This window comes from Kryptolebias marmoratus, linkage group LG2 (assembly GCF_001649575.2).
Source record: "Kryptolebias marmoratus isolate JLee-2015 linkage group LG2, ASM164957v2, whole genome shotgun sequence".
Taxonomy (NCBI): Eukaryota; Metazoa; Chordata; class Actinopteri; order Cyprinodontiformes; family Rivulidae; genus Kryptolebias; species Kryptolebias marmoratus.
The window spans coordinates 31,563,218-31,574,703 of NC_051431.1; the positions used below are offsets into that span (position 1 = coordinate 31,563,218).

Consider the following 11,486-nt stretch of genomic DNA (forward strand, 5'->3'; position numbering starts at 1 on the left):
CAGCCATCTTCAGCGGTGCAGTTCTAGAAGAAGATACATGATACACATGTACACAAAATTCTCATCACAAACATTTGACTTTTAAAACCATAACAGCTGTTAAAATACAAATTATTTCAAATGAATAGGTTTTGTTATATTAACACGATAATATGAACAATTTATAGCAACTAAACATTGCAAAATAAATTCCACTTTACTTCAAACATACTCTTTCTTCTACTGACTAAGTACTTTCATGAGGTACTTTCTCCCACATCCACATGACCCCTGAGGCTTGGGGCCAGAGTATCACTATATTTAAAAAACTCTCTGTACTCCTATCTACTTAGGGCAAAGCTGCAGATAATTACTATTTTTTTACATTTAAACAACCAAGTTTGGTGGAACTGTTTGACATAAATAAGTTAGGTAAATTTAACAGTGCTGTTTTTTGTGTTTATGTGATTTACAAAACATGTTCTTGTACACGAGACAGTAACATTCAAAAGAACCGAACTGAGTTGAAGATGAAAAAGCAAAAAAATAGATAAATAATTAGGCCTAACCACAGATTATTCAATTATTTTTTTAAAAGTAATAGAAATAAAGAGTTGCCAAATCAGTAACAAAGGGCATTATTAAGGACATAAGTGCAAACAAGAATAGTATTTTAAATATCAGATCAGACATTTTTGCCCGCAGGACTGAGCAGATAGGATATAAAACTCAGCAGAGTTCAGTTTGATACAGGAGCTGTTCTTAGGCCTGGAGATGGCATTCATTTATTATTATTTTAGCAAATATTTGAAAAGGTCTAAAAATGTTAAGGTAACTTAGATAAACGTTAGATAAACTTTAATACCAGAAGTTTGGTTGTGTTTGAGCTGCAGTTTGTGGGGGGAATTCAGCTAAAATGAACCATCAGGTTAATCAAATGGATTTGAAATTTTGCTCCTAATCAGATTAGCTGATGTAAATGTGTGACAAGTCTGCTGACATTAACAATAGTTTTAATAGTCCAAAGTGGGATTTTTGGTTATTTGTTTGCTTTGTAGGCTGCAAAGCAAAACCATAGAAACTTAACTGGACATACCAATTGTAATCAATTTTAAGTGAGATAAAATAATTTTATAGCATAGAAAGCTAAATATTTTTTTATAAAAATTTGATTAACTTTTTCAAATAAAATCATTGCTGATTGAAGCAGACGTCTGAACTTGTGACGGAGGTTACCTTGAACTGGTGCTGAAGTTAAAATGAACCACTCTCCTCCCTTTGTAAGTGTTGTATTTGTATGTTTGCTGTAGTTTTTTTTGTTTGTTTTTATTTGTTTTGGTAGAAGACATTAGGACACAGTGACAATGGATGATAAATAACAGACAACATTTTTTCCTTAAAGATTGAACAATAATAACAGAAAAAACTATACGAGCAGACGCATGCTGATGCATATCCAAATATTTAGCAGTAGTTTCTCATTTGTATGTAACATTAGAAACTCAAAGGCTGCTGAGGAATGACTGCAGAAGATAATGGTGAAATAATGTTTACATTTGTTAAAACTGTCCCCAAGAGAAACAAAAACTTCCATTTTATATAACATGAGGCCATTTTTATTCAGTTTTAAAGACATTCGAATTATTCCAATGTTTCACACAAGCAGGCGTCCACACACTCACACACACACACACACTCACACACACACACACTCAGACACACACACTCACACACACACACACTCACACACACACCCTCATTCACTCACACACACACGCACACACTCACACCCACACACACACACACACACACACAAAGAGCAAGATTTTATATTTTATATTTATTAAATTTCTTGTTACCAAACCTGATTTACTCGGTTGTGAAATTTACAAATGAATGTAGATACTCGATGTAATCTAAATAAAACTAATTATTTTATGTTCAACAGTTTGGACTAACAGACAATCAGGCTTGACTTTAACAGTTAACACCAAAGTTGTAGTCCTCAGTGTGTGTGTTGACGTTGACTCTCAGCTTTTCTTTAATCGTTCTTTTGCATTTTGGTGGAAGTTGATAAAAAAAACTAGTTTATAAAACATAGAAATGATAATTGTCATGTCTTCACCCAGCTGGATGCAGCTACAAGATTTCACTGACATCACAGGATATAGCTTCAGTAACAAGGCAGTATTTGAGGACGCTGTTTTTCTTCTCCATCTTCTCCTCTAAACTAGCCCTTCTCCCCTCTGGCCTCTTCTACTGATTTCTGCTTTACTTGTTGAAAACAGGTCAACTATCTGATGCTTTTTTACATTTTCACAGTGCTTTGACCTGACTTTTGCAGTGCTTACATCTGAATTTTACAGTTCTTACAGACCTTTTTATAATGCTTATATATGTTTGTTGTGTTGTGGAGTAAGCCCAAACCCAGATGGCTGCCATAGTTAACTGAACATTTACAGATATTGACATAAAACCTGGTGTGTAGTAGCTGAGAGTCATCCTCAACACATTCTGGGCACTAGATTTCACAAGATCTTTGTTTAAAATAATTACTGTAATCAGCTCTGTTTTCTGTTAGCAAAATGAACCACTGGGCAGATATGACAGGAACCCATTAGGAAATAACCACATTGAATGTTCCTCTACAACTGAATAACCCAATTCAATATGGCTGCCACAGACAACTGATGTTATAAATATTCTCCTAAAGTTTGGTGTGGTTGTAGCTGAGAGTCATCCACAAGTGCTACTCTGTGTGTGAGATCTTTGCCTAAAACCTTAGCAACAAATGTTGGAACTAACACTGAGTGTCCATTAGCAAATTATTGAATGAACCACTGGAGGGATTTAACATAATAATTGAATGTACATTTACAACGGATTGACTTTATGGCCCATGCCTTAAACTGTGTTTTGGTCATTTCTATAGCCTAACTGTGATCAGTTGATAAATAGCCTGTAAAAAGTAGGCTGAGATGTAAAATGATTTGTTGACATGGTGCTGAGATTCTAAAGTGGACAAAGGCCACATTATTTGGGGGGGAAATCAGTGTGTGACAGTATTAATGAATGAGTCCAACTGGACAGGAAACATTTGATGTAAAGTCCACCTGAACTAAACAGGGAACAGCTATTAGGTGTTGAATATCCAGCTTTAGCTTTTATCTGCTGTGCTGTGGATTTATGAGTGGAAAGCTCACGGCTGAATGGCTTAATTTATGTCAAACTGAAAGGAAAGCCTTGTGTATGAACATGTAGAACAAATAAATCTCAGCTTGTGACGTTAACATCCTGGTCACACTGAAAAATGATGTTTATTTTAATCAGACCTGCCCGACAGACGTTTACACAGTCGCCCTGACACCAGGGACTAGGACTTTTTTCCTTCTTCTTGCACAGCGTGCATCATCCTTTGTTATCCAGCAGGGGGCATATTTGATGCACAGCAAGGAACTAAATGTGTCACGTTAGATCAAACTGTTTATTATGAGCCATTGCGTAAGAGCGAGCATGAAAGCAACAGTCCCATCCATCAGCTGGTGTTTTCCTCCTGTTCAGACACAAATAACAAAGCACAACTGCTCTTCTTGTTTCCTTTATTACTGAAATGTGGTTTTGTATGTAAAACAGCACATACAGACCATTCCTCTGTGCAAATACATTTAACAACAACCACAGAGTCTCTTAAAAACCAACATGTTTTATAGGTCCTATAAAATAAATACAATAAGATTACATTGGTCAAAAGGTTGACCCCGTTACTGGTGTCAAATCAGAGGGTGAAAGTGCATCATCTCAAAGTCGAGGAAAGGTTGACCAGGATAATTCAAGGCAATCAGACAGATAGTTGGAAAATTCAATTTCACTGTTCTTCCTTGACTCTGAGGAGGAAAGAATGAGGGCTCAAAGAACAAAAAGCCTTTGGTGTCACCTATACACTGTCGAATAAATCACGCTCCTTGAACACTCCAAAAAAATGTCTTTTTTTTTGTTTTTCCAGATTTAGGATAAAATGGATATTTGTGGCTGCTTTTGCATCTTTTGCATCTTCTGTTCAAAAAGAAAAATCTATTTTTTAAAAACACTTTCCAAAGTGGAGATTTTTAAAAACTCACTTTATCAGTAGGGATTCAAAATAGAGAGCTTTTAAAGAGCTTTTAAGCAATGCCATAGCAGCATATTCCGCTCATGGTCACGGTCCCTTTGGGAGGGGTAAGGGTGGCGTTTCTGCCTCATTCTGTTCCGATTAAACTGATTGCATGCTGAGCTGGTTTATGTCTCACTGGGCTGCAACTGTTGGTGACTAGTTGGCAAATTCACCAAATGTCTTGAAAGCTCTCTGTTTCCTTGTGTAGATATTGTTTTAGATACTCAGGTGCTGAACACTGAAAAACTCACTGTTTTGTAGATTGAATTTTATACATGTTGAAAGAAAACTGCAACAAATCTTTTCTTTTTAAAACTGTAGTTGTTTAAGGTATCTCAAACCTGTCTTGGTTTAGTTTCTGTCAGTTTTAGAGTGCTAAACTCTAAAACTGCTCTGACAGAAAACATCCAAAGCTACAGCCTCAAATGTTCAGGTATAAAAACACATTGATGTTAAATAAAAATGAATGAAAAACTGGTCCAAATCTGATGAATTTCATTTCAAAGATTAAATCACATGCATAGGGGCAGCTGTCAAGGTGGGCAACAAAATAATGTGCACAGCCAAGAACACACTAATGCGAGCCATGCACACAAAAACAGGCTGTGAACTGTGACTGCAGGATTATCAAAATGCAGCAGCATTAAAACTCCAGTTTCAATGACACCGCAATGGAAATTTGCTTATTTGTCGCAATTTCTCACCACCTAGTGGTGCGGCGTGGGTATTTCAGCACTTTTTAGACAGAAAAATTGATATACAGAGTATACACAGAATAGTGCAGACGGGGCCTCAAACAATCTAAAGAAATAAATCAGTACATCCAGCCACCCGTTTATAGGCTTTTACTTTTATACCATTGCATTGTCTGATGCAGATTTCACTGAAATATTGATATTGTTTAACTCCGCAAGCCTGAAATGCATTTCATAGTTCAGATGAGCAGAACTTCCCATCTGCAGGTTCTGCTTGCCTTTATGGCTCAGTCTAATCCCAGGAGCTCCAAGTTACCAGAGGCAATTCTGATTAGAATCTGAAAGGAAACAGGGCACACTGACTGAATCCCTGTTTGTTAAAGATGATTAATTAGATTTTCAATTATGGCTTTTTTAAGGAAGAGGAGTGGACTTGGAAGAAGATCGGGTCAGATTCACTTCCTTTTGAAGCAAGATGCAAAAACTTTACATGATTCTTCTTAGTATAAAAAAGGTGGTGAACACTGAAAAACCCTGGTTTTGTAGATTAATGAATGAGGGGGTCTCTGGATGCCGTTTGAAACATGAATGATTCTGATGATGAAAGAAGGAAGCTTCTTCATTTAGACAGAAGGTGAGGAGACATACACCACTTCCATCTATAGGAACAAACACTCGACTTGCAGCAGCCAAGCATGCACAAAGAAGAAAACATTAAGCGTTTTGCTTGGAAGATGTGGGGTTTTCAGTATCATCCTGAAGGATCAGGTTAAAGCACAAGGCTGCTCCCATCTAATATCGCCCCACCAGTTCTCTATATACATGTTTGCAGTGTGGATACGACTTCTTTGTTGCTCGCTGCCAAACAGCCAAGGCAATGTTTTTGCTTGTTTCTTATGTGTTAGCTAAATGTCTCCTGAATAACTGGATAGATTTGAATGAAATGGTTTCAGAAAGTAATCACTGGATGTTCATCTACATCGAATTAATTTTTGGAGTCAACTTGACTCAAGATGGCTGCCATAGCCAAATGACCTTAAAAAACAAAAGTATGGCTGTAATGCATTCAATTTTCCAGAAATTAAACTAAAGTGCCACACATTGTGTGATATCCTAAAGTAAACTGTAGCATTTATTGTTGTAGTCAGTTTTATTTCACAGATTTCATTAAACTTTCAAAAAGTAATCCTTGGATAATCAACATTAACCTACACAAAAATAGCTCTAAGTGGGTGAATTTTACAGATGTGTGGCAGGATCTGAGAGTCATTTCCACAGTAACTGTGAGGAAACAAAAAGCATCCATCATCAGAACAACCCCCCCCCCCCCGAAACATCTGTACAGCTGCACTATGGTGCTTTGTTTCAGATATTATGAGTGGATCCCCATGGACAGGTATCATACAGTGAGTGGCATAATATTAAGTAGAATACAGAAGTGTAAAACCCTGGACTAATGACCTCACATTCAGCCATAAAACAAGTTGAGCCATCACCTCCAGTCTCAGTGCAGAACTTCAGGGGAAGGTTCGGAAGCATCATGCCGGCCTGGACTCTTCCTTTGGTGCTTCTCATTCTGACAGAAGGCCATGTAGGGCACGACTCACCCCTAAAAAAGCTAAAAGGAGCAGGAAAATCACCACATCATCACACCTCCTGTCAGGCGTTTCTCCGGGAGTTACTGGTGGCGGACCCGCGGCCTGTCTCGTGCTCAGGTCTGCATTTGAGCCAGCAGATGAGCCACGTGACCACCACCGAGAACATGGCCAGGATGCTGGCCACCGACAGGCAGATGGGTCCGGCCGGTGAGGGGGGCATGCTGTGGTTGTGCACGAAGATCAGGCCCATGAAGAGCAGCACGAGCATGGACAGGAAGGAGAAGATGACGCACACGCAGCCGGTGGTCAGCGCCACCCTCTTGCAGCTCTGGCAGCTGTCGTAGCGGACGGAGTCCTGGGACAGGGTGGTGGCCGTGGACACGGTGGTGGACGGGCTCCCCTGGCCGGCGCCGCCGGGCGTCTCCTCCCGGCGCAGGGCCACGAGAGCCGGGTGGATGGGCGGGGGGCAGGGCGGCAGCGCGTCCTGCGGCAGCGGATCCGAGTCGATGTAAAGAGGGAAGTCCTCCGTCACCTTGGTGTTGTTCGGCAGGTTCTGGATGCGGTAGTCCGGCACGGGAGTCCGGTGGCGGCAGACGGGGCAGCTGATGCGCCACGGCCGCTCCTCCCGGAGGTGCAGGGTGTGCAGGCACTCCTCGCAGAACGTGTGCAGACACTCCAGGATCTTCGGGGCGCGCCGGTCAAGGTCGAAGTAATTATAACAGATTTTACACTCGTATTCCTCGTAGGGGAAGGCCGAGGAGGAGGCCCCGCCCGGTGGCTCCGCTCCGTCTACCTCCGCCATGTCCTCCTTCAGCGTCCCCGGAGTCCGCAGGAGACACCGCCCGGCTCTGCCCCCCTCCTCGCCCCGGCGCGCATTGTCGAGACGGAGCCACAAATCCGTCCGAACCTCCGGGATCCGCTCAGATCTGGGAAAACATGAGGCTGATGTAATGGAGGTGGTTCCGGCTCATCATCCAGAGCGTCTGAGCAGCATCTCTAGCACACACACACACACACACACACACACACACACACACCGTGTGAGTGTTGCTGATGGGAGTTGTGTGTTGTTGTGCCTTGTTTCTTTGTAATGTGCCACTGAATGGATTTTTATTCAAATGCCTACAAAGGAAGAATGGATGTACATCTACAACTGATTACCTTTTGGTGTAAACCGATTTGAAGATGGCCACCACTAAACTTGGAAAACACAACAATGGCTATAACTCAACCAGTTTTACAGATGTTAAGCTAGATTATTCTGTGGGAGTAACTGAACATATTTGCCAACTCTTCCCTTGAGCACTACACATTGTGCAGGAGTGTTGCTTTAACTGTTGGTGTCAACCCTGTTAGACTGATCCTATAAATCACTGGACACATTTTCAATAATGGATGTACATTTACAACTGATTCACTTTTAGAGTGGATTTAATTCAAGATGGCCATCACAGCTATTTGGCATTAGCAAACACATAAATAGGCTGTAACACAGATGATGTGCTCAGACTTGGTGGGGTTGTAGCAGGGACATCTGTGCAGAAGGTTAATGTCAAGATTTGGCCAAAATGGCTACAACTACCAAGGTCACCTGTTCACTCACAACCCTTTCATTCTCTAGAATCTTAACCAGGTAAATGAACAATGCACAGTAGGGCTGTAGCTAACTGGGTCAGGCAATGATCGAGACAATTCATTCATTCATTCAACTCAGATTAAATAAAACATTTTATAACATACATTTAAAAGATCTGCATGAAAAAAAGCTCCATTTTGATACCAATATTGGTATCGCTTCAGGAGGGTTAAATAATAATTCAAATGTTTCCAGTTTTTGACTTATTTGCAGTTATAATTCGGTACAGATCACAGACAGCATTCATTAGTAGGTTTAACATGTCTCCCTGTCAGCAGTGATCCGGACTGCAGGGCACTGTCTTAAAGATCTTTCCTGAGGTCCCCTCCATCTTTGTCAAAGGTAAATGTTTTTGTTTGTCTTCTAAATACTTCATATTATTATTTCATCCTCCTCCACCGACACACACCTGCGAGACAGTTTCATCTGTGAGAACAGAAGTATCTGAACAGGTTTATTCTCTAACATGATTACACCCCTTTGCTATATTTTTCATCAAACCTGGATCACCAGCATATTTCAAAGACATTAATAGGATGTTTTGGGGGTTTTTGCTTGTTTTTTTTCCAGGAACTAGTGCAAACCTGCTGAATTTCCAGCTCTGTCTCCTGTTCAGGCCTGAACAGGTGGAACCAGGTTCGAGGCACTGCAGCAGTGAGCAGCAAGGCATCGTTTTTCTCACCTGTGCTGGAGACATGACACAAAGCATCAACAACAACAGCCTGAAGGTGCTTGGACAAGAGTACAACCCACAGTTCACACCTCCAGCAAAGTATAGGTAGGTAGGTACATTTATTTATACAGCACTTTTCAGCACAAGGCAACTCAAAGTGCTTTACAACACAAGAACAAAATTACAGACAAAGTTACAGAACATGATAATGAACAAAATTACAGACAGGTACAAGATACAATGATAACTAATTGTCTAAATAAGCTAAGCTAAAGCAACAGATCTAAGCATGACTAAATGTACAGAACTAAACTAAGTGTACAGGAAGATAAAGCTAAACTAAACAGTACCGAATTTCTAAATGGTACCACTGGCCCACTAAAACAGCCGATGTAATAATTACTAAGATAGAGAAAGAGGGGGGGGGATGCGGCAGCAGAGTATGAGTATGAGAATGTGTGTGTGTTTCCATACAGTAGGAGGCGGTGTGATGCATTTGTGTGTGTGTTTGTGTGTGTTTGTAGAAAAGTCCATGAATCACGTTCACAGATGTTCACAGGCAAGAGGGCAACGAGCTTCTGTTGACATAAATTCCAGGGAGAATTGATAGGACTTTGGCCTTCAAGGCCACATCGGGAAGCCAAATGTAGATAATAACAGAGTTGTTTTGGAACAGGCTGACTTTGTTTTGAGTCTGCCTTGAAGTCTTTGCTGGTACATTCTCAAATCCAATAAGCCGAATTTCAGGTCCAAACTGTTGTTCCGAAACGAGCAGCTTCTCCAAGATTTTAACCTTTTCCATATTCTGAGTCCAGAAATTGCATTTAGTCCAGAGGCCATTGTCTTTGATGATGGAATATCAGCCAGTTCGGAGTATACAGGTATTTCAAAATGAAATCTGTGAAGGGAAAAAACAGTTTAGCTAAACTATTGTATGATTGAGTCACTAATATGTATAACATGTTAAGGAGTGTTTTACTATCTGTTTATGTCTTTGTTTTTTTTCCATAGGTGAGCTGCTGGGTGTTGACTACCTGCTGAGTCAAACGGGGAAGCCACTAAAACCCCAGCCTGACTCGGAAGAACTGACGATCTGCTGGGTCTATGTCAGAGGTGTGAATACATAGTAAACTGTATAATAGTAAATAGATAAAAGAAAATTTCAACAACATGTTTTTTAAAGTTGGTTATGTTTTCTTAGGGTATAGATGAGTCAGGTGTACCAGGCCTGGACAAAGTGGACAGTTTGGCTGAGTATCTGGTGGAGCTGAGGAACAAAACCTCTCTGGCACTGAACAATCAGGAGGTTAGTAACATAAGTTGTTGATTGCTGCACACATGCACACTCGTCACCTCACTTGCACTTTGTTGTGTCCTCATGTAAAATTGTTTTATATTCCTGTTTAGGTCAGCAGCATTGTTGCTCTGTGGCAGAACCTGCTGGAGTTCGACAAGCAGAGGGTGGTATTTGCTGCAGGGCACCAAGAGAGACTGACCACTGGGAGGTTTAGGTCCCCCAAAAAGAGGCAGGAATTTACCCCTGGGGTTGAAAGTGTGAAGCGGCACGCCTTAACCACCACAGCCCCCTCTGCCCAATGGCCAGACTGCTGCCGCCTGGTGGAGACCATCTTTGTTCGCCTCTGCAGTATCCATCGTAGTCCAAAACAAAGAGGGACCGGCACAGTCTCGAGATGGGATTTAATCCTCCAGGACTACAGAAAGATCCGGCAGCTCATTTTGGCCAACAGAGCTGTCATGGAGCAGACCACTTTGCAGCTGGTGGATGTCAGCTACACCACCCTGGTTCATAACAAGAGTGAAAAGGCAGAAAATTGCTGTGGTGCAACAAGGGCTAAACCTTTCTAACCCTTTTTCTGTAGCTGCTGACCCACTTCCTCCTGCCAATATACGTCCCCTTTATGCCGCACCACCTTCAGGGCCGATGCATACATACAGCCTAGCATCTAACACTGTGGGACAGGCTAAACTCCATCAGGACAGCATCTCCCTGCTCCACAGGCCCTGTTATCCTCACGACCCAAAAGGAAGAGTGTTTTTGGAACTTCTCTGCCCTCCTCCAGCTCCTGCTCCCAGAGCTACCACCGCTCATCCTGACAGAGCAGCTCGAAAACTGATGTGCAACAAAAGCGGGCAGTTTAGAGCGTCTGAAACGGGGCGTATTTCCTGTCCCTCTGGTGAAAGTCTGTCTAAAGAGCAGCGGCTGGAACAAATTCAAAAGAAGGAATAAACATGTCCTCCTTCATATTCTTTATTTTAAATAGCTTTTACAAACTGTTTATTGGATATAGTTACTGTTGTATCTGACCTCACAATCTTTAAATTTATTTCACAGGAGGTTGTTTATTTTATTTTGTGATGATACTACAGGTTTTTATTATTCTTATTGTGATTGTGTACAAGAGTCTCACTGTTTAAAATCATGAACCTAAAACAAACCATAAAATACAAGGATTTAAAAACTTCAGCAAACAAATCATTTATTGTTTTAAGGAAAAGAAATGGGAGATTTAACTGGAAAGTTGTTGCAACTGAATGCTAAGATTCTTCACAGCTTTTTACAATATTTTTGCACTATTACTAGAGGTTAAAAATGTTTAATTCACTGTCTTTTATTGTTGATAAATACATATTTGGTTCTTTGAAACAGACACAGTCTATGGTATTTCACTGTGAATAATTCTGACTCTGAATTATTGGTAATAATTTAATGCATACATTAGGCACAACATATCAC

General features: G+C 40.8%; 1 protein-coding gene across 1 annotated transcript; it reads right to left on the minus strand.

Annotated features, from left to right (window-relative positions):
* Positions 1-6,156: 6,156 nt before the first annotated feature.
* Positions 6,157-7,259, minus strand: LOC108251407 (E3 ubiquitin-protein ligase rnf152). Its single transcript, XM_017441688.3, has one exon. It carries the CDS (start codon positions 7,222-7,224, stop codon positions 6,484-6,486), a length of 741 nt encoding a protein of 246 aa, XP_017297177.1. The 5' UTR covers positions 7,225-7,259; the 3' UTR covers positions 6,157-6,483.
* Positions 7,260-11,486: the final 4,227 nt, after the last annotated feature.

Excerpts from the sequence above, each read along its gene's own strand:
- LOC108251407 (XM_017441688.3), bottom strand. The coding sequence starts at position 7,224 with ATGGCGGAGGTAGACGGAGCGGAGCCACCGGGCGGGGCCTCCTCCTCG.